Source organism: Schistocerca americana, chromosome 1 (genome assembly GCF_021461395.2).
Source record: "Schistocerca americana isolate TAMUIC-IGC-003095 chromosome 1, iqSchAmer2.1, whole genome shotgun sequence".
Classification (NCBI taxonomy): Eukaryota; Metazoa; Arthropoda; class Insecta; order Orthoptera; family Acrididae; genus Schistocerca; species Schistocerca americana.
Genome location: NC_060119.1, coordinates 589,122,041 through 589,146,711, shown reverse-complemented (window position 1 = coordinate 589,146,711; position 24,671 = coordinate 589,122,041). Strand labels below are relative to the sequence as shown.

Below are 24,671 nucleotides of genomic sequence, written 5' to 3'. Positions count from 1 at the left end.
TTAAATAATAATCTAATCAAAGAAATTGGATGTGATGGTGTAGTTACAAAATTTCGTTTTGTGAAAGAATAAAATAGGAGACGCCTCATTCAAAAATGCAGACAGAACACATTTTGGATCACTTCTATATTCATTATGAAATAAATATACTGGAGACAATGAGGGAGACTAGTGGGATTGAAAGAGTTGTGAAGTAATTTAAGTTCTATTTTCTTGCTCTACATTTGGAAAAATTCAAACTTTTCTTGACTGAATTAAGTACTGGCATTTTGATTCTGAATGAATTTCATTTATTCAAAGAAACAGAGTAGTAAAATCATACTCCCATATGGAAGGTGCTTCATAAGATAATAGACTTTACATGTACCAATGGCTCTGTGTGTAGAAATACAGCCTAACAATGTGTTCTGACATATGAGTTTGGTTTCACCAGATTATACTGTCATGACTGTTACAAGAACAAATTATTTATGTGGCAGCTGCATCCCTACCATGATGACAGCCTTTAGCACAACACTATGTGATTAACCTTTGTATACTGTCTCACAACCATTGTATACCTAGTGTTTTCTGATAGCTGTACATGGAACATGAATTGCTATAGACATAGTCAACAGCTTTGTGTGAGCTATTGAGCATGTTGTCTCCCTTCTACCATCATTTTCTTGATAGTGAATTTCTTCTCTGTGATGCATTTTTCATCCTTCTAGTAAAAATATCATGTGAGACAATATCTCCAATCTGAAATTTCACAGTCTAATGTCACTAGATAACATGCCTAGAAATAAATGTTAAGTTTTGGCACATTCAAAAAGTATCTAAAATGCAGCTACTTTCCATTCTTCCTTTTTCTATTAGCATATATTCTATTACAATCATTCTTGTTGCTCCTGTCACATAACTCACTCATTAAGACCTACTCAGAATTGTAGACAGTTCCCTTATTTTATAAATACACAATCCTTTCAAATGTTTTATAAATATAAGCCATTCAAAACTCTATATTAGTTTTAGACCTCTGATTCAATTACAGTTTTGTTATTGCAATGTTATTACATAATTTTGTAAACTGAGGTCCCAGCTATAAAAATATTATTATTATTATTATTATTGTTATTATTATTATTATTATTATTATTGCAGTATAACAATAGTCTTTGCTTACTTCTCTATAAAGTACAAGCTGCAATCTTCATGACATAAGTTCCTTCATTGTAAGTCACAGATGCACAGCTATAGGCTTACACATTTTCTGTTCATCCAGAAGTCCACCACTGTTTATTTCCTTATCAGTTACTTAGTACTGTTTATTACATTTAGAAAACACTTTTCTGTTTCCTCTGACTCCCTGATTTTAAAGGAAAAGGTAAAACAAAACATAATTAAATACCATTAATAGCATACCTTATGCTTCAGTCAGTATTTCTGTTTTCAGTAAAAGAAATCTTAAATGTATTTCAGAGAATTTTAAGTTTTCTTCTGTTGGCTGTTAATTTTGAAAAATTGTTTGTGATGAAGAAGTCACAAAAAAAAACAGCACCAATTCTCACTGTTGAATAACGACAAATTTGTATTCACCCTCTGTCTCTCTCTCTCTCTCTCTCTCTCTCTCTCTTCAAGAAGAAGCTGGTCTCTCACTGAGTTTACTGCAGAGATCTCTAACGGCAGTAGAGTATAGGCAACTGGAAAATGTGTCAAATACAAATATGGAAGAATAGCACTGTATAAGAACAAACAAAACAGTCTGAACTGATTATTGGTATCACAACAGTTACACATCAGTTAAAAAATGTTTAACATTTTCACTGTCTTTTTCCATTAAGATCAGTGTCAACAACAAAAACCAATTGTTTCAGTTTATCAAAGTTACTCCTAGCAAGTGACTTGGTGAGGCTATCTGCTTGCTCTGTGCACAGCTGACATGTTCCAGACTCAAGATGCCCAAGTTAAATTTTCTCATACAAAGTGATACTACACGTCTGTGTGTTTTCTTTGCATAGAATGCTCAGGATTCTTGATTACCTGGATGGCATTTTGATAGTCCATCCACAACGGGGTAATTATTTCTTTTAGCCTCACAATATTTTCCAAAATTGCCTGGATTCACACGATTTCTTTTACATCCTGGCAGAAAGCTAGGCATTCTGCTTCTGTTGTTGAACAAGGTCACAAGTCCTGAGAGTTCCAATCTATAGTTGCTTCACCAAGTTGATTTTCAAATAAGAAAATCTCCTGCAAGTCACTAAATACAGACAAATGATTATCTCTACTCCTCGTATAACATAAAACATGATAGATTATTCCCTTTAGGTACTTTAAGATCCTCTTCACAGTAGTCCAGTGTGTCTTTTCTGATATTTCAAGGTGCTAACTTATTTCAAGATGCTGACTAGCATTGTGCATTGCAAAACTGATCTCAGGTCTCATTGCCACTGACAGACAGAGCAATCTTCCAATGCCTTGACAGTATGGAGTGTTGATAATCTTTGAACCGAGTCCCAGCTCGGAGTCCACTTATCATGATCAACAAGTATTGCCACAGCATGCTGTACCATTTCAGCTCAGTTCTGACATTACTCTATTTGCAAATGGAGATAATGACTAGCACTGCTCATAGTTACATCGGACTCCTCCTCAAGATCATTCAGCAATGGATTGATGACTTCTCTAGACTCCAATACAACCAGACTGTCAGAGATGTGAACAACTAGGATGGCCACCCTTGTCATTCGCAAAAATGCAGGATCAGCATCTGTTGCCATCGGGCTGAATTCATTTAGCATGATGGTCACAGTCCAGATTTTTGATTGAGTCCATATATACTCTACTTCAGCTTGGGTACCCTTTTGGTGCTATCCATAAAACCCTCTGGTTGTCACATATAAATCACAGTATCAATTTCACTGTATGATTTTAACATCAAACTGCCTCCTATCTGTGGCTTTGGATGTTGCGATAGATCGAACTATTCTTATGGAGGCAAATCTTTGTGCCAGACTTAAGGTTTCAAAGTAGTCCATGCCATGCTTCTGTTAAAATTCTCTAACAACAAGTCAAGCTTTAAATCTATGCACAGTTCCATCTGTTTTCCTCTTCGCTTCAAATATCCACCTATTGTCAAATATTTCTTGGTTTTCTCTGGGTTCAGTCATCATCCAAGTTTCATGAAGATTAGGTGCACACATTTCTTCTTGCTCAGCATGTTTCCAGAGTTGTCACAGTCGATTGCACCTGGTTATGAGACAGGTTCATGACAATAAGTCACATATGCAGAATTTACATTAAGGCTGGCAAATGTAACAGGCATTTTGATTTTTGCACTGTGTCTTAGGCTTCTTCCTATTTGATTTATGGATTCTGTGTGATGCTCATTAGCATTCTCTTTAATACATTTGGTTTCAGAATTTGGTTCTTCTTCAGGTTATTCAATTTTCTCATCTTCTGCCTGTTTCAACCTTTCTATTTGAGTTGGCTATTCATTCTCAGTGGACTCAGATGGAAATGCTTCATTTCTTACTCAGACTGACAATCAGTGTATAATATGCCCATGAAAGCAATATCACATTATATTTTAACCTGATTTTTATGAGGAAAGCAAACACAATATCCATTTACTTCTGTATTATATCCAACCAGAAAACCTTTTTCAGCTTTGGAATCAGATTTCTGCTATCCCTGTGTGTGTGTATGTGTGTGTGTGTGTGTGTGTGTGTGTGTGTGTGTGTGTGTGTGTGTCTAAACGATCTCCAAATATCATGAGTTTGGCCACATCACAGTTCAATCCAGTCCATAATTTGTTATGTGCTTTTCCATAATTACTGCTTGTGCATGTCAGTACAAAATAAAAGTTGCTTGTTTGTTGCATTTGTCTTGCAGTCTCTGCCAAAGTTCCGTTCTCACATTCAGCTGAACCATTCTGTTGGGGTTGTAGGCTACTGATTTTTGATGTATTATCTCTTGAGTCTGCATTATTTTATATACCTCATGTTACATGAATGCTAGTCCATTATCAGTTCTGAATACTTTAATTCAATCTTATAGATCTTACAATTCAATGCTCAATTTTCTTATCACTGCTTGTATGAAATATTGCAGTGTTAGGCCACTTCACACTTATGTTTTAAGAACCACAAACCACTAACTGAATTAACTTGCATGTGGACACACAAATCATTGTAAATCACTTGGCCTCTCTTTGTTAACTCTCAATCACTTTTGCAAAGGGGCAACTTATGTATTTTTCCCACAACACAATCCTCACTTAAGCTTTTATCTTCTTCCTTATATTGAATTTATCAGTCTTTCATGAAATTTTACACATGGTGACAGGTTTGGTGTACAAGTCTTTTGCATCAGATTTTAAGACCTGCCATAGTAGCCATATTTGCCTGAATAATCATTTTCACTCAATTAAATCTGTAACTTCATTCTATAAACTTTCCTTCATGAGTTCCCACTGTAACATTTCCTCCTTTGAAGGGTATGAAAATTGTCTTATAAGATTTAAATTTTGTTCCTTTGTCAAGAACAGCTCCAACTGAAATGAATCCATGGCACACATAAAATATTTGATGAATATTTCTCACTCCATCTTTCTCCATCACCTTTCCCTTGTGGTGGAATGAAGCTATCATTACCAACACAAAATGGGACTTTTCTCTGAATCAGACTGTAGTTTGTAAATAACTTGATTGCCAGTAGGCCCACACATGCATTCAGTAGCACCAGAATTTAAAAACTATGCATTTCATCTACATGCTTGCTTGCTACTGATGAAAAAATTTCCCTTATAAGGACAACCCCTCTCAATTTATCCTGATTCTGATATTTATCCTTGGACACAGGGTTTCTGCCTCCCCTTTATATCCACCAGGATGTCTAGGTATTTTTCTTCTATCAACAATCTTGATTTAGTATCTGTTGGTTAGGATGTGTCAATTCCCACACACTCATAAAGTGGAAATACCTCACTGGTAAAGTCATTAACAGTTTTGTAATCATCACAGAGCTGGAAATAAAGATGATTGTAATTGAAATTCTGTTATCAAAGTTCTGCATAGAAAATAATTGAAGATCAGAATGATGCAGTATTCATGTTCTCATTACATGCTGGCCTTTGACAGTATCCCAGATTCCCATGGCACTTAAAGTTGTATGTACATGTACTCTCCAGGCTGGCCAATTTTTGATGCCTCTGAGAGCTTTGCACTTCTTGTACTGTCATTTTCCATCACTTTTAAGGTCATGTTTTGTTGTAGTTTTAAAGTGTGCGACATTATTGAGACATGGATGAGGGTAGGTGGTTGAATTACAAAATACACATCATCACTGTCAAGAAACATATCCCTCATAAACACACTCATACACTGTAAAGAATGGCACTACCAACACATTACAGTATTTACAGAGACATGTTTCGGCATGAACTGCACAGGTGCCCCGAAGAGCACACACAGAAAGAGAAATATAGGCTAGAAATCCCTTCATTTTCCAAGTACACTGGAAATGGTGCTGAATGCGAATGATTCCCACTGCATTAACTAGATAGAATTATAATATTTCCTCTTGGGGATTATCATAAGAGAATAACTTCATAGTTTCACACTACTAAATTCAAGTAGTAAACACAAAAACACAAATTAGTTAAAGTTAACTTGCAAGTACTCTAACAGGAAACAATACACATTTTAATGCTAACATGTCTCTGAATCTTTCAGTTTCAATACTAATGAGACCTTTAGTTAAAATGTCTGCCACATTTTCATCAGTTGGCACATACTTAAGCTTGAGAAATCCTACTAGGACAGTCTGCTTGACTTTATTATAGTGCACCATGAAATATTTGGTTCCTTTGGATTACACACTTTTTCTTGGTTATCTCAATGGCACCTGTGTTATCAGCATTTACATGCAGGGGCAGTCTGACAAATTAAGGACACTTCATCTTGTTTGGAAAATCTTCTAACCATTCCACGTCTTTACAAACATGGCAATGTATTCAGCTTCTACTGTGGAGGTCACTACAATAGACTGAGTTTTTGCTCTTCCAGCTAATAAAATTCTGCACCCTATTACAGACTTACTATCAGTTGGGTCATTTGCACAGTCAGCATCATTAGATGTAGCAGTATCAGAATAAACGGCTCTGAAACATAAACTCAAATCTTTAGTTTGATATAAGTAGCGAAACACTCTTTTTACTATGGTCCTGTAAAACGTACAATGTTTAGAACTGAATTGGCCCAATCTTCCCATAATAAAGGAAATATTAGGCTATGTACATGTGTAAACACGAAGTAAACAGCCCCCTCCTTTTGGTATTATTTTTTGGACAAATGTCATTCCATTCTCATCTTCAATGAAATTGTTGTTATTATATATTGCAGCTATGCTGTAGCAGTCATGAATTTTAAATTCTCTTTGTGTCTTCTGAATGTAGTTAGTTTGGTTTAATTTCACCTGCCCTTGAGACTGTTCAATCTCAAGTCTTAGAATAAATGACACATCATCCATTTCTTTAATGTTCATGTGAGATTTCAAAATGCTATTCAACCTTAAAATCCTCTCTTGCTCTCTTGCTACAACAATGTCATCAACATGAATCCCAGTTATGAAACTATTAGATAAGAATACACAAGAATCTTTTTCACACTATTTCAAACCTAGCTTTATCATCACAGATCAGAACAAATCATAGCAATCCTTACCTGTCTGGTGAAGCCCATACTAACTCTTAATTCAATAAATACACTTTATTCCACAAACCAAACAATTCTGGTTGCTCCTTGAAAAAATGGAGGCACTTATTGGGCTATTCAGGTAAGCAGTTTCTATATCAATGAGTTTGGTTTCCCATTGCGTTAGAGCTGTTTTTGGTATCAGAATCATCTAGCTACTTTGTCTTCTCATTGAGCTGTATCTTTTCTGATAATCTACTCCAAATATTTGGCCATAACCCTAAACTCCTAACCTTGCTTTAAATTTAGTGGTATCATCTATCTTTCACTTTGTTTTAAATACCCACTTACTTCCAACAACATTATCAGCTTTTGATCTGCGAACAAGTTTCCATGTGTTGTAATGTTTTACGCTACTTACCTTCAACTCCGCAGCCTTAAAAAACTCGTCCCTGTGAACTGATTCTAAAGCCTCTTTCACGAATTATTGATCAGACAGATTTGCTTGACACAAGGTAGCTAAAAAACATGCAAATAGGCATGAAGCACAATGTTTTAATTTTGACAAACCTGAAGACCATCATAACCCTACTTCCACTTTCCAATACCATATTGCACTCCTCACACAAACCACTATTTTCACTGCTGGTAACTACACCATTTCTGTATTGTAAGTATCTTATTCTCTGACCCTGGATTGCCCCCCATCTCCTCGAACAGCTGTTGGTTCAACTGCTTCGTCTGCAACTGGCTTGGCATTTCTTGGTGGTGAGTTGTCACCATTTGTTGATAAATCTGCGACCCTTAACTGCACTGCACTGACATCATCTACTGCCACCGCCTGGCTGTATGGATCAGGTGTTGTCATCTGTTTCATGTTTACTTCTTCTGGAACACACAGTTCATTGTTTACTGTAGCCTTCTGTGGGAATTCTCTCACAGTAGGATTGATATCTCTTCTCAAAAGGATTTTACTGTACAAGGCTCCACAGACAATATCCTTTTGATCCTGTTTCCACACGAAGATAAACACATTCTTCTGTTCATTCACTGAATTTGACAGATGTCAATGTGCCTGTCCATGATTTGTAGCCAAACACTTTGAGCAGTTTCAAATCTTCTTTAAGGATACAGGGTACTTATAAAAGTTGGAAACATCGAAACTTTTTTATGACTTTATTAAATTCTATAGTCTTTCCTGATTACATTGATATATACATTATAGGGTTTCAAATTAAAAATGTATGCCACCACACCCCCTTTATTTCTGTTACAGAAACCAGTATTCTTTCGAAAATAGCAGTGAACTTTCTGTTTCTGGCGATTATATGTTTGATACATTGTATATGTTAGTAACATTGCAGATTTCTAGTGTCTGTGAATGATTATCTTTGGTAGTATTTACTTTTGTTTCACTGAAGCAGTTTGTTCACGTGTTACTGATTGTCTTTTGCCCAAGTGTTACATATATTTGTGGAAGTACATATCCTTTAGTGTGCATTAAATAAAAACTATGCCATCCATCAAGAAATTCAATAAAAGAAAGTTCCATGGTAACCAGTTCACAAACAAAGCAAGCCACACTGTTGAAAGTAACCTGTGTATCAGTTCTTCAGGGAAGAACGTCCCACATGGCTCATTTCCTGCTGATTCAAATTTTTGTGTTAATAATGACGCTGTTTGTAGTGGATTTGTTGGTGATGATGAGGGCATCTTATCTTCTTTGACAAAGGAAGTGAAGAAATGTAAACAATGTCATAGTGTAGGCTGTCTGGAAATAACTGAACAACGAAGTAGCAGGAAGGGCTTAGTGTCAAAATTAGTTGTTCTGTGTAGATCCTGCAATAAATCTACTTCGAAATTGACTTCAAACATTGTACATAATTCATATGAAGTGAATTTGAAGTTAGTGTATGCAATTTATGCGATAGGAAAAGGAAAAAAGGCTGCTCAGACGTTTTGGGGGTTGTTGGATCTTCCTCCTCCTCCCAGTATGTTCAGCAAGTACATTAAAATACTTTTAGGTGCCTTGATAGTTGCGTCTAAATATCTATGAAACATGCAGTAGAAGAAACTGTAAATATTAGAGGAACCAGGGACATTGCTGCTGCACTTGATGGGACATGGCAACATGGAGGACATCATTCCTTGAATGGTGTTGTAAGTGCTACTTCTCTGGAGAATGGAAAAGTTGCTGATGTTGACTGCTTATCTAAGTACTGCCACACCAGCCATGGTAACACTGAAGGACATATTGAACTTCAATGTTCTAAGAATTATGGTGGTTACAGTGGAGGTATGGAGCTCTAAAAACATTTCAGAAGTCGGTCCCGTTTATAACGTTAGATACACGAAGGACCTAGGCAATGGGGACTTTATGGCTTTCAATAAAATTAATGAGTTCAATGTTTATTGAGATACCTTGGTAACAAAGCTGGAGTGTTGTGATCGTGTTCAAAAGAGGATGGGTGCTAGTTTGAGGAAGCTACAAAGAGAAATGAAAGGAAAGTTGCTATCTGATGGAAAATCTCTGTCTGGCAGAGGCAGACTGACAGAAACTGAAATAGACCTTCTTCAGAGTTATTATGGACTGGCCATTAGATAAACTGCACCTCTGAATGATATTACAGCAATGAGAAAACTTGTATGGGCCACCTACTTTCATAAGCTGTTCACAGATGACCACTCTGTTCCTGGATTTTGCCCTATAGGAGCAGATTCTTGGTGTGGTTACCAAAAAGCAAAACAAAGTGGTCAAATATGCCATCATAAGCATTCTCTGTATGAACCTCTTATGAATGAAATATAATCAATTTTTAGAGGCCTGAGTGACCCTGTTTTGCTTAGTAAATGTTTCTGTAGAACTAAATACATTAAAAGTTGGTGTACTACATCTAGTGATATGTTTCAATTATGGAGTGATAGGAAGGTTGGATATCGTGAGAAATTAGGCATAAAATGTGGCTCTAATATGAAAGATCAGTTGCTTGCATGTGACAGACAGTGGGTGCATTAAGCTAAAAGATTCACTCTTCAAGTTACCAAAGAAGAAGGAAGTGCTAAAATTAATGCCAAGAGGAAGCCTGAAGATGAAGAAATGCTGCAGGATGAAGACTATGCTTCACAAATGTTCTGAGGCACAGTTTAATTGGACGCATATCTCCATTCACTATCTCCCACAAGTTGTATTTTTCAGAATTCAGGTACAAATATTTCCTGAAGTTTATAAAGCATTGCTCTAATTTTTTTCTGTAAGTTGCAATAGTCAGTACTTATATAGTAGACCTAAGCTTTATTGCAGAATCAACTAAATTATAGGAAAAACAACATTTTTATTAGGAAAAGAAATTATAAAAATTAAAATGTAAGATGTTATTTTTTTAATCCTTGTAATATACGTAATAGGTGGAATTAAATAGGTCTAGTACCTCAGCCATCATGTCATGTATATCCGGTAAAAATTTTGTTTCCTTCAAATGTATAACATTGGATAATGGTACCTCAATTTGAGGGAAAAAATTGCATCAATTTCTTTGTAATTTTTTTAGTAATCCTAAGCAGGTTTAAATATATTCGAAATACTTCTAATTTGTTTATAAAGTGTGCTGAATTACCTGATATCAACAAATAACCTGTAAAACATATGAATTATAAACAGTGCCTGAAAGAAATAGGTGTTGATTTTTACATAATATTGAGCTGGGAAAGTACCCTGTATCCTTAAGCAGTTCTTTCTGCTTCCAGACTTCATACAGGATTTTTCCACCAAGGGATCTTGTTGAGAATCTATTTAATATGTAGCAAGCCAACATCTGGGCTTCCCCCCAAAAGTTGTTGGCCAAATTACCTTGGAATAATAGAAACTTCACAATTGATATAAGCGTTTATTTCAGACACTTCACTTTTCTGTGGGATGGAGTAGAGTAAACTGTGCTTTTCAAATGTAATATGTCCTCTTCCTTGAACAACTCTTCAAATTTTCTGTTGTTGTACTCAGTCCCATTATAAACTTTGCTGCTCCCTCCCTGTCTCACACTCCACATGTGTTTTAAACTCCATGAAAGACTCAAATACGTCACTCCTCTGCTTTAGCGCTTTCACTGTTGAATAACGTGTGTGATCATCCAGATAAGTAGCATAATAATGTGCTCCACTGAAGGGCGTCAATCCAGTGTAACCTCCACCACTGTACATCAGTTCTAGAACATTTTCAGTAGTAGTTTGGCTTGGTTTGAAAGGCTTTCATTTCATTTTTCCTTGCATATACATTTTATTTTTCTTTCTACTTCATAGCTCGATATACTGTAGGAAAAGCTTCACTGTGCCACAATACTTCTGTCCATCTGGCTGTTGCTTCATTTTTCAGCTTTTGATGTGTTTTGTCACTGTGGGGCATCACTATATTGTTATTCACTTTGTAATATTTGCAGTGTACTAAATATAAATCACTGCTTGATGATGTTCCTCTCAACACTTCCTTCTCCCAACAGACACAATAAAATTACTGTTTTTGAACCTACTGCACATTCCTTTCTTGTCCACTTTAACAGAGCAGAAGGTACCATCCAGTTCTTTCACCAGCAACACTTCTGTTAATTGCTCATGCTTGCTTCACTGATCTATAGGCAGTCAGAATTTTTGTTACAGAGTCATCAATAGTCATATTATCTTCTTTCTTGACATTTGCTAACTGTCTCATTTTGGATAGGGTGTTACACAGTCCACTGTTCCACTGTATTTCCTCGAGCTCCTCTCATGGCTCCTTTGCTAATTTAAGAGGGCCAATCATCTGTAGGTAGTGGTCTTCAACAAGCATTAGAATTATGGACAAGTCCTTCTCATTTTTCTTGTTTTCTTTATACCCAGTTCACCATAACATGTTACAAAGCTGGGTTCTGAGGCATTCCATGCCTCACAATACTGTATCAGAGAATGAACATGGACTGACAACATGAAATAGTCATTGCTGCATAGGTGTTCAATTTTCACAGATGGTTTTATCATTTCTGAATTTTTTTCTTCTTCATTGGCTGTTGTAGAATGTCAGATATGTTTCCTGCAGCAGAGTGTGCACTGATATGAAACTTCCTGGCAGATTGAAATTGTGTGCTGGACTGAGCTCAGATGAAAGGCAAAAGTTCGGTCTGGCACATAGTTTTAATCTGAGAAGAAGTTTCATGTCAGATATGTTGTCTTCAAAACTGTAGGTATTCTGGCCTGAGATGTTGGAGATGTTGGTTTTGTGTGCATGAGGTGTGCTTGCTTGTGTCTGTGAATGGTGTGTGTCTCTCTTTTACTGGCAAAGGCTGTGGCTAAAAGCTTTATGCAAGTGTCTTTTAATTGTGCCTGTCTGCAACGTGATGTGCCTTCTTTACGGTAAGTAGCAATCTATCTTTTCCTACACTGTTAATATTCCTACCTGTAGTTTCCATTGTTAGAGATTAAAGTTTGCTACAGTAAAAAACAGATCAACAGAGAAAGATATTTTCTGTCCAACAAATGAAATTCTTGAGTCAATAAATAACAAAAGTCACTTATTGGAATTTTCTGGAACTTGTCAACGAGCTCTGACAGTGTAGACGGCATACTCTTGGGGAATGCCAATTTTTATGGTTTGAATGGTAATACCAGGAAGTGGACTGAATCTTATCTAAAGAACAGAAAGTTGAAGGTGATATTTGATGGTACTGATGGCTGCCCTGTTTCATCTTACTGGGGCACATTAAAATGTGGAGTGCCACAAGACTCCATTTTGGGACCTTTACTGTTTCTTATCTTCATCAACAATCTCCAAATCATACAAACATTAAGAGCAAATTTACTGTTTTTGCTGATGACACTACTATTGTTCATGAAAGCCAAACAACCAGTGAACTAGAAAATAATTGTAATGCTGTACTTGTATATATCTTACACTGGTTTAAGTGGAACATATCAACTCTAAATATTGAAAAAAACTCAGTATATGCAATTTTATGCTCTCAACAAGAGAATGAAGTATTCCACTTGAACTGTGATAACCAAAATATATCACTTTGTGAATCTATGAGGATTCTGGGCATTCTTATTGGTGGAAAGTTATGTACATTGGTCCAGGCATGTTCTACAACTTCAAAAGAGTTTCAGCGCAGCAATTTATTCCTTATGTTTAATTACCCCTGTTGTAGATATCAATGCTGTCAAAGCTGATTACTTTGACTATTTTCACTCTATTTTGTCATATGCTATAATTTTTTCGGATAATCAACCTATAGCCAAACAAATTCTTATTGCACAAAAGATATCAGATAGATACATGAGTGACATTCACCCAAGATATTCCTACAGAAACCTGTCCCATAAGCTCCAAATAATAATGATCACCTCTCAATACATATTTTCTCTGATGATTTTTTTCTGTAATAAACATTCTCCCTTTATACCTAATAGTACATACTTTGACCACTATACAAGGTCTAAAATGTTTTACATAGGGATCTAAAACACCTAAGTCTTGGAAAGAATGGTGGTCGCTATTCTGCCACAAAATTTTTCAATTCTTTTCCATCACATATTAGAGTTCTCATTAATGCCCCACCACATTTAAATCTAAGTTAAGAAAATATCTTATGGATAAGTCATTTTACTCTGTTGTTGAGTATATGAAGATTAACCAGTGATTGCTTTTGTAAACTAGTACTCTCATTTGAATTTATGTTTTGAGACTTTCAATTTCTAACATGCTAACCATTATTTGCATTCCTGGTATATGATGGTCAATGTATTGAGGTGGATGCTCAGGTCAGTTCATCAAACAACATCTCATTATCAGGAGTTCATTTATTCACCTCTTTACACAAGTAAGGCTTACAAAGAACTGGATGGCGGAACTGCAAAAAGATAACGTTTAGCTTAGTTCAAAGATGATACTAGATCGATACTGGTGTCGACATCATCAGCACCACATAGCCCCCCCACAGTACGGAGCACTCTTCAGAGGCCAGGGGGCGGGGTGACCATTGCATCGGCAGAGGTGGTCCGAGGTGGAGGCTGGATGACGGTCAGCTTGACAGTGTCGTCAGGTAGCTGTGTGGGTAGATGTCGTGAAGGAAGGTCCGGCCACCGAACCTGAAAGTCGTTGAAGCGCTCCAGGCATCGTACTGGGCGTGCTGGTCGTGCGGCAACAGGTAGGCCGGCAGTTTGCAGGAGGAATGGAGCGACAACGACGATGTCTCCGGTGGGCGTGGTGAACACACGAAGCATGTCCAGGTCGACGTCGGGCGAGAGGGGAACACATTTCACCAGGTGGCAGGGAATGGCGGAGGTTATGTCATGAGCACCAGATGAACGGAAACACACGATGAACAGTGTATCATCGCATAGTATTATAGAGATGTCATGGATTATGTCCAGGGGAACAGGCACAAACACCTCGAGCGGGGGCACATTCAAGATGGGGGGGCATGAGAAACTTTGACAGGGTGAGGCAGGCGAAGGGGAAGAAGTCAAAGGGACCGGCGAAGGGCACAGCAGTGAGGGTGTGATCATAGGTAAGCTCAACGTGGGGAGCATGGGGTCACTCGACGGAGTGCATGAGACCGGAGTAGGGAGTGAGGTCGGAGGAGAGCTCAATGAACGGAGCTGGAGGTCACTCGATTGCGTAAGTCCGACCTGGAGGGAGTGGTCAGAGTGTCGTGAACCACTACAGTGAGTGGCATGGTCGTGGCCTGAAGGGGCGTAGAAGAAGGCTCGACATGAGCAGGCTTAAGTCTGTTGATAGGGACTGTGACAGCTGAATCTTTTATCTGGATGTCATAGGTGTTGGCTGAGCGCTGGAGAACCTGGTACAGGCCAGTATATGGAGGTTGTAGGGGAGCACGGACAGTGTCATCTCGGAGCATGATGTATTTGCAATTGTCCAGAGATTTCGGGACATGACTGGCAGGCAGAGGAACTTGGACGTTGATGAAGTGGTGTCTGACGTGGTCCACGAAGGAAGGTAAGTCAGACTGAGGGAGAGAAGCGGAAGGGCTCATGAGTTCGCCAGGGAGAACGATGTTCTGGCCATATATGAACATGGTTATTGTGCCCTTGAGGTCTTCCTTATAGATCACACGAATGCCGAGTAGCACATGAGGAAGGGCCTCCGTCCATAGAGAGTCATGGCACTGAAGAGCCGCCTTGAAAGTGCAGTGCCAACGCTCAACTAGCCCATTACTTTGCGACTGATAAGCTGCGGTATGGATGCGCCGGATGCCACAGATGTTACAAATCTCGTTGAACAGGACTGACTCAAATTGTCTGTCCCGGACAGTCATGATGATAGCTGGACATCCGAAACGCGATACCCATGACTCGACAAAAGCTCGAACAACAGTTTCTGCCGTAATATTGGGGAGGGGGACAGCCTCGATCCAGCAAGTTGTTTGGTCGATCGACGAGAGGACATAACGAAAGTCATTAGAGGGGGGAGAGGGTCGACAATGTCAATATGAATATCTTGGAAACGCCCAGGAGGGATCGAAAAGGCTCCGAGGGGGGGTGAAGTGTGCTTGTGTACTTTACAGCGTTGACACGTGACGCAGAAGCGTGCCCATTGCTGGCAGTCTTTGTTGACATTTCTCCACACAAAGTGCTCTGCTACGAGGCGGGCGGACGCCCGAACACCGGGGTCGGCTAAATTATGCAGTGCGTTGGAGACAGCTCGACAGAGCATGGTTGGGATGAGGGGGCATAATGTGCCCATACTGTCGTCGCACCAGATCTCACCAGAAATGGCAGGTAAGGTGGTGCGGACTAAGTGCAGTGAAGAGGTAGAGTCTGAAATCAGGTTTTGCGTGTCTTCGGTGGCAGGTTGGAGGTTAGGCAGCTCAGAGAGGTCTAACAGCGAATGGAGGGCGTCGACTCGTGAAAGGAAATCAGCAACTATATTGTCAGCACCCTTTATGCGCCTGACTTTAGTGGTGAACTGAGATATGAAGTCCACTTATCTGAAGCGGCGAGGAGGCTGGTCAGGTGGCAGGTTTGTAATGGCCGCAGCCAGGGGTTTGTGGTCTGTTAAAACATGAAAGGGCGCCCTTCAACGTCAGTCTTAAAATGCTTGATCCCTTCGTAGACCACGAGCAACTCCCTGTCAAACACGGAATATTTCCATTGTGCATTGGTGAGCTTGCGTGAGAAGAACTGCAGAGGTGTAGTTTGGCCATCGACTGTCTGGCTAAGGACAGCACCAACGCCAGTATCGCTCACGTCTGTGCTGATGAAAAGCTGCGCATTGGGATGAGGATGCGCGATGGTGCAGGTCTCGACAAGAAGATTTTTGAGGGCAGTGAAAGAGGCAGTCATAGCAGGGATCCATGGAATGGGCCGAGATCCAGAAGTCTTGGTGCCTGCCGAGGCGTCCGTCAGTGGAGCCTGAATCTCCGCAGCCCGAGGTAGATGATGGCGATAATAACTAACCATCCCCAGAAAGCGCCGGAGCTCTTTCAATGACGAAGGTCTGGGTTGGTTTAGTATTGTTTGTACTCTCTCAGGGGGCGGTGAAATGCCGTCGGCAGAGACCCGAAAACCAGGAAAAGTGACAGCGGGTTGATGTAGCTGCAATTTGTCCTGGTTGGTCTCAATGCCTGCTGCCACGAGAGTGTTCATAACAGTTTTCACATGTCGAATGTTGTCCACGACGGAGGAGCTGATCACAAGAATGTCATCAAGATATGCAGAGCAGAATTTTAGTTCGAATAGCACTTCGTTGATGAAGCGTTGCCAGGTCTGGGTTGCATTTTTCATTTGAAGGGCATGAATCGAAACTGAAATAATCCGATTGGGGTGGTGATTGCTGTCTTTTCGATGTCTTCAGGAGCCATGGGGATCTGGTGTTAGGCCCATTTGCAATCAATGACAGAGACCGTTGTCGCACCTGCGAGGGAACTGGTAAAGTCGGCAATGTTGGGTATGGGGTAGGTGTCCATAATTGTTCGTGCGTTTAGTTGACGGTAGTGAAGTTCAGAAATCTTCTTTTTAAGGTCGGAGAGGCGCTCGGGACGAAGTCGACGTGGTTTACTGGAGATCGGGGGGCCTGGCATGAGGCAAAGCTTGTGAACCGTGCCGTTGGTGACGACGGAAATGTTGTCGGCGGCACGGGAGGTGGTTTGTTTACAATGTGTTGCGGGCGGGGCAGGCGAGGCGAGGTCGTGGTGTTCAGAACCACTCGGCGGATCCGATGGGAGCCGAGGCGACAAAGTGTCCCAGGAGTGAACGCGACAAGATGGCCGCCGGCCCGAAGCAGTGGCACCGTGGTCAGGAGAGCTCGGTAGAGCTAGTGAAGCGATAGTGAGTCCATTGTCCGAGGGCGCGGCCTGTGGCAGCGCGGTTGCGGGCGAAACGCTTGGCGCGAGTGCACTGTTTGTGTTGTCATTGGCAGTCGCACAGCGGCGCACAGGAGCCGAAGTTGCATTGTTTGAGGTGCTGTCCGTGAGGGGCGGGGTAGGAGCTGTCAGTTCGGGAACACGTGACACTCGTTGCGCATGCATACTTGTGTCCGGCCAAGTGTCAAATGCTGCCGTGTTAGGAGGGTGTGGCCCTGCGGAACTGTCAGTACTCCTTGTGGCAGTCTTGATAGCACAGTTGCGAGGGGTAGCGGGAGGTAAACACACGGAAGCTCAATTGCTGGGATTGGAAGCAGATTCGGCGCACTTACTGACCTTGCTTTGTCCTTGCTGTAGTGTCTGTAATTCCTTTGCTGCATCGGAGAGCTGGAGCTGTATTTCGTGGATTCGGAGGGAGAGCTCGAAGCTTTCCTTGCATAGGCGAGTGACGTGTTCAAGCTGGACAAGGCACTTATGCGTGGTTTCTTGTAACGTCGTCGACAGAGACAAGCATGTACAAATGAGATGAGCCCAGACCAATGTGTGCTCGATGGAGCACAGGGAAAGTCAGTCTTGGACAGATGTTGAAACCGTGTTTCGCACTAGGTCCGGTGAAAGTTTGTGGTGTCGCAAGAAGTCAATGCCTAGTATAGGTTTGTCAATTTTGCACACTAAAAAAATCCACTTGAGTTTGCAGATTGCGGAGAGTGAGATGACGTGTGAGGTTGAACCCGAGCGTTGTAGTTTAGTGGAATTCACAGCTTGCAGTGAAGTATGATGAAGGCGGCTGTTCGGTGACGCTAAGGACGTGGGCAGCAGTGAAATATCGGCGCCTGTGTCCACTAGGAAAAGGTATCTCGACGAAATGTCTTTAATGTAAAGTCGGCCACAATTATCCGGTCATTCCCAGACAGAATGGAGCACTGGGGGGTGCCTATCATGTTGTGCACAGGAGGCGGCACCCGAACCTACCTGTGATTGGCGTTTGGGAAGTAACAGGGTGGTCTTTAGTTCCGTCCCGCCTCACCAAACCGTGTGTCTAAGTAACAGTATGGGTAGTGTGGTTGCATTTCCTGCGGAAAGTTCGTTGCCAGCGGCGGTGGCCGAGGTTCGGAGGCCGCAGCAGGTTCGGTTGTGGGAGGGCACGTGACCACGGGAAGAGCCGGTGATGTCCCAGTTGCTTGTTTACTGCTTCCCGGGGCGAGCGGAACAGTCGGCACAGTATGGCCCCGGCCGCATCCAGCCACAGGGCGATGAGCCTGAACCTGAGACTTCTCAGGTAGGCAGTGGCTGGCGAAATGGAGTAGTGATGCATCGTGTAGCTTGTCAGCAGTCGTCATTCTTTGCTCGACAGGTTCAACAGGCCTTTGAGCCAGAGCAAAGGTAGTTTGTCTGACCCGATAGCGAGGAGACCTGTGTCAGAGAATAGATCGGTGCTGACCAGGGCACGTAAACGTCTCCAGAGCTGGGGAGGTTTGTCGTTGCCTAGTTGCTCGACGTGGAGCACTTGCCATATTGCTGCCTCAGTTGAGCGTGTAAGCCGGTGTAGAACTGTCTCTTTGGCTAGAGTGTACCGGGTAGATGAGTCCCGGGTGTCAACCAGGCCAGCAATCAAGTCTTCCTGGTCGTGGAGGTGGGTGATGACGCCCAGAAACCTGGTTGACTCGTCGAGTTTGTAATGGTCGAACTCTTCGTCCACAATTTTGAACCTGGTTGTTGCTCTGTCGGGATTAAACAGCGGCAGCGTCGGTAATCGTTTTAGAATGTTCGGAAGAACAGGCTGAGTTGAGTTCATCGAGGCTTTGCCTGAATCGAGCTGTTGTCCTGTAGTATTCCAGGAGAGTGTGCCTCCATGGGATGTGGCAACGACAGCTGTTCGGGTGGCAGCGTAAAGGTGACACATTGTGGTTGAGTGCAATCCGTCATGACATGGAAGGCCGACATGGGTGAGACACAATAATGTGTCGATTGCTGTTTCGGAAGCTGAACACGTTGCGGGTGTGCTTGAATTGACGCGTCACGGAAGACCGACGCGGATGAGGCACCGAGATGTGTCGAGAATGGTAGCGGAAGCTCGACCGGAGCCGGCGCATGGGCGACAGGTGAGAAAAAGTTCAAAGTTTTAGTCCACAGAAAGCTTGATGTTTGATCAGAGCTGGGGCCACCTGTGTTGCTGGGAGGCTGTGGAGGAGCGGGCTGTCCAGAAGCACAGTGTAGGAAATGATGTCGAATGTAGGATGGAATGTGCGAATGTTCACTGTTCATAGTCACTTCACACAAAACAGTGTGCAGATAAGGTGAATGTCATGGCACAAAACACTGAGGCGTAGCAGTGGGATGGAGGTCAGACACAGATAACAAGTAATTGTTCGTGTTGTAGTCCTAGGTATCGAAGTAGGAAGGCATGTGCTGATGCTGAACCGAGGCAGGCGCGGGCGTGGTCAGATGCTGAGGAGGTTGACCTGTGAACGAAGCAGTTCCGGCCATGTGGCAGGTATCCGCATGGTATGACATGGATAGCGGCGTAGCAAATTGTTGTCCTGGCGGTGGTAGGTTGTCCAACAAAGCATTTGCAGAAATCGGCATTGGTCCCGCACTGCACAGAGATTCGTAAAAGGTAACTGCACAGTTGATGAGGAAGGGCACATGTGGAGGGAACAAAGGCGTTTGATAGCCAGAGTCATGCACACTCCTATCCTCACTTATTGTTGCAGGCTCGAAAACGTCTGGCGAACTTGGCGTAATCGTCTAGTGAGAGGCATCGTGTTGCAGTCCTGGTGGGTGTACGTCACCCGCAACATGATGTATGTCGATCACAATATCCGGCATTAGGCATTGAGCCGAAGTCATTGTTCAAATGACACGCGAAAATAACCAACGCGGAGGCTGCAGGCACAGTAAAACAGCGAAAACGGAACTCAGGATCACCAGTGAGGTGGATGCTTTGGTCAGTTACACCAAACAACACCTTATTATCAGGAGTTCATTTATTCACCTCTTTACGCAAGTAAGGCTTACAAAGAACTGGATGGCGAAACTGCACAAAGATAATGTTTAGTTTAGTTCAAAGATGATACTCAGATCGATACTGGTGTCACCCTCGTCAGTGCCACAGTATAAATATACTTTTCTTTTGTACCTTAACATATCTCAGTGATGTGCATTATGTTACTGTAAACTTATTCTATCTGTATCATAATGTAAACCTGCCTCATTCAACATCGTTGTGACTGAACACAAAATGGACCTAAGGAATCCGAAATAAACAAACTGTGTTGCTTTTTAATAGTTCAGTATCATTACAACCCATTCAGTTTCCTATTGAAAAGAAACATTTCCACTTTCACACAATTTCTAGCCACATTCACCAGACTTGAGCACTGACCTGCAACAGGTGCCATTCAGTCTGCTTCACTATGTGGAATCATTTGGCATCCACTTCCTAAGTTGTCTACTTCATTAATACCACACGTCACAAGCAGAAAATGACAAAGTAAATTTGACACAGGTGTGGAAATATATCTCCGATTCATGAGCCAATGCTAAATTTTTGTTTTCATTATGAATTCATCAGCATCACACAGAATACGTTTACGTGGATTTTTGAAATTATCAACAATGAGATAAGAATACAACAACTGGTGAAAGGAACTTTAAGGATCTCATTACTGGTGCTCTTTTGTTCAAATGTGGTAGCTGTAAAATCAGCGCAAGTTTACTGCATCTAAAATGTTCCAACTAACGAAATGTTAAACACTTAATATCTTTGCAATTGTAGTCACAAATCAATGAAAAGCAAAAATTTAGCAAAATCTAATTCTAGAGCAGTTATATCTGTATAAAGAAACCAAAAGAAACTATTGAATGGGAAATGCTGTGCATACAGTAATGTAATTAAATATGAGTTGGCTGCCATTTCATAAGCACAACTACATTTTATAACAATGAGATACTGCCATACATTGAGTTTATACATAACTAGAACTCAGGTGATTTACATTTACCTGGCAATCATATCACAATAGCAATATTAAAAATTTACAAGTAGACTTTTCATCAATTTTAGTCAAAAATGCATGTATTACAAACCTTTTCTAAACCTACATACATTTTTCATAATAAATACTTATTTTCATTGCAGGAAAAAAAGAAGCTTGAGCTGTTTGATGCTGCAATCAAAAAACAAACGGAGATAATGGTTGATAACATTTTAGGTCAGGGTATTGATATCCATTTGCTTGGTCTCAGAGAAATGGCTAAAGAGCTTGGGGAACCATTGCCAGAAATTTTCTCTGATGATTCATACAAAATTGCCAATCATTTCTCACTGTCTACTAGTCAGGTGAGTATACACTCAAGAAACTGTATTTTACATAACTTGTATTGATGAATTACTGTATTGGCAATGGATGTTAAAATGAGTGTTGCAGACCCCAACCTCAATTTTTCTCTGAGGTGGCTGCTGAGAATATACCAATGCTTTACAAACTTTTTTACTTATTTTTTCATCCATTTTCTTGCTTTATTTTTGAATGGGACCTTCGAGTTTCACAAGTTAGTACAAATTTGGGTTGTTTTTTGATATTTTGACTGATATACAGTACTGTAACGGTCATTTAATTTCGTGGACAAATTCACATTCTATTGACTTTATCATGGAGGACAACTCCAGGGATGTGAGACAAGTTAAAATATAAACCTCCAGAGAAAAATTAGTGTTAGAAATTTTTCTGTGAATTATACTAAAAAATAAATATAATTCATTTTGAATACTCTAGTGATGATTGCAGATCCTGTAAATGAACAAAATACAGGTAGCAGGAAAGCTGAAACTTTAAAAAATCTAATTCCAATTGCTGTTATTACTTACAATGCTGAAAGAAACTTATAATTCATGAAATTTAATGATTACATAATTTATAGAAATATTGGTAAATGCACACATTTTTAGTTTTCTTTTAAATTTATATGGAGTGCTAATTACTACATGCACCTTGCTGTAGTCTTTTATGCCAGCAGACACAATTCTACTCCAGTAATGGAAAAGTCTGGATGGAAATTATTATTTTTGTTATTATTATTTGTTTTGTATTGTAACTGTATTAATCATAGCTCATCTGAAACTGGTTTTCATTATTGGCTACAAATACCATTATCCCTCAAGCAGGCACACCTGTGTATTGAGTGTGCTATCCACAAATAACACTATCCATTGTTGTTTTTTCAACTACGAGCCCATATCTATTCCTTCATTATTGCTTCAGCTAACACAGTGATAAGTTGTGCTGCAATATGTCCAAGTGAGCAGCAGTAATACAAAATAAACAGTGAGCTGGGTGAGAAAAAATTTATGATCAGTGCTAGAAAATGACTCAGATTCCAAGCTAGTGGCACAAATGAAGCAGTTGTGTACAAGATAATTAGCAATCAAATAAATGGTTGTCTGGGATCTGTTGCAACTGCACTGTTTAAAGCTTTGAGTGTGTCATTACTGTGAGGGAAATACTTGTACATGGCAAGAGAGTGATATAACAAAAGTTTATTCTATTAGTGTTTAATAAAAGAGAGATTTAGCTCATATAATATAATTAATTTATCAGTGATATAACTCAGGTAATATAAGTTTACTGTAACCATTGTTTAATTGAACTAAGGTTATACTGTGATTTTGTTACAATAAGGTAATTCCATAGTTTAGAAATAGTACAGCATACATTGCATCCTACCTATTCCTAATGGCATTGGTTTTGACTGACCCTTTTTTCACCTAATAATTTAATTAAACAAACTAGTCTAATGACACATATTTACAACTAAGAAAGCAATACTATTAATTTTAAAGTTACTTTTCAAGAACAAAGCATTTTAATTATTGTATTTGATCAACTGTTTCTATTTCTATTATTTAGGTTGCAACAGCAACTGACAGCTTCATGGGTTATGGACCAGTTGTTCCTGATGGGTATGGTGCATCATATAACCCAAGATCAGATACTATCACTTTCTGTCTTTCAGCATTTCACTCGTGCCAGACTACAAGTACATGGAAGTTTGCTCACAGCCTTGAAGAGAGTCTTAACAGAATGCAACAACTGGTTGGCAATCGACAATAGAACCAACATTTGTTGTTTACAAAGAATAAATTCTGTTGAAGCCAATATTAAGCTAGTAAGGATGCTATTAGAAACTCACTCAGTATTACAGGAACCAAATACCTCTTCATTTCTCTTATTACTATGATCACACTGCAACACATTTCCTCATAGGAAATGCTGAAACAATCTCTAAAAATTGAAATCATGCAATATTTTCCTACTAGAAATACACATCAATAAGAATAAATACGCAGTAGGTTCCGAAAACAATATGAAAGTTTCTGTGTATGCCTCAACAAATTACAATAAATAGCATGTTTAGTTTATCATTGGCGATCAAAAAAGAAGGTCAATTTACTATTCTACTTCCAGGAGTTTATTAGATACATAAGAGGAAATTGGTTTTACAATGTTACTGTAATCACTATGCACAACATAATATGTAGCTAAGAGGAGTACCAGCACATACAGCTACAGCAGATATTTAGAGATCTTATGCACAATACTAATAGATGGCACTTATTTCATTAATTAGATTTCTTTTGCATTTTGTCCCTACACCAGTCTTCAGTTGTTCTGGGCACTGTAGTTATCTGGTTACAGCATATTCAGTTCAGTCATTAGAGTCAGAACATTGATAAATAATAAGTCTAAAACTTAAAGAACATCATTTCCACAGTGCTGTTAGTTTAAAACAGTACAGTACTAAGCAGTGGTAGCTATTTTCAAGCATGTGATCATTATCAAGAGCAAATGCCATCCTCATTTGCATAGTCATCAATGGACATGCCCTTGGAATAGGTAACTCCCACCTAAACACACACACACACACACACACACACACACACACACACACACACACACACACAGTAATTTTTAATTAAATATTTATTTCCACACGGTATAGAATAAACTGCTGGTACTCTTTCATTATTATAGTATTTTCCAATTTATACAAGATCATTTCTTTCCCTAGTACCAGGTTTCTGGGACACAGTCCAACAATGTGAACTTCTAGCAATATTGCTTGTGCTTGCTGAAAAATTATTTATCCACAATAGTTTTCTTTGCGTGACAAAGATGCATTGTCAGAAGAAGTGCTGCGAATATTTTTAAAAAATTACTTTTATCAAGTACACAATATTGCTGTCCTTAATACATCTCTGCTATTATATACCAATTGATTGTTACAAATAATGATTAAATTACAGTGTTCCTCTCTTAGGCAAATGTAATTATTATTTACACACTGCAGTTTTCATCGTAGTATTAAGAAAGATGAGTTGCTACTACATTTTACATTCTCGGTGCTACATGTCCAACATTTGCAAAGTTTTCTATGATATGACAACAGTTTGTCTGGAAAAATAAATATGTCTATTTTAACACACCTTTCCCATGATTGTTAGTGAACCAGTAGCTGTGATACAGTTCTCTTAGTTGGAAACTGTCAGTTTAAACAATGTTATTCTAAAATTTAACGCTTTCCAGTGGCAAGAAAATGTTTCCAGACTCAAATATAAAATGTAAACATAAAATTGAAAGTAACAAACACT

The 24,671-nt window shown here is 39.8% G+C and overlaps 1 protein-coding gene across 1 annotated transcript in view; it reads left to right on the top strand.

Moving 5' to 3' along the window:
- The window catches only part of LOC124579407 (choline O-acetyltransferase), a 258,555-nt gene extending 234,279 nt beyond the window's left edge, over positions 1 to 24,276 (top strand). The window contains exons 9-10 of the mRNA XM_047131242.1: positions 21,162 to 21,362; positions 22,930 to 24,276. Of these exons, the coding sequence (XP_046987198.1) occupies positions 21,162 to 21,362; positions 22,930 to 23,133 (405 nt within the window). The 3' untranslated portion in view covers positions 23,134 to 24,276. The remainder of the gene's footprint in view (positions 1 to 21,161; positions 21,363 to 22,929) is intronic.
- Positions 24,277 to 24,671: the final 395 nt, after the last annotated feature.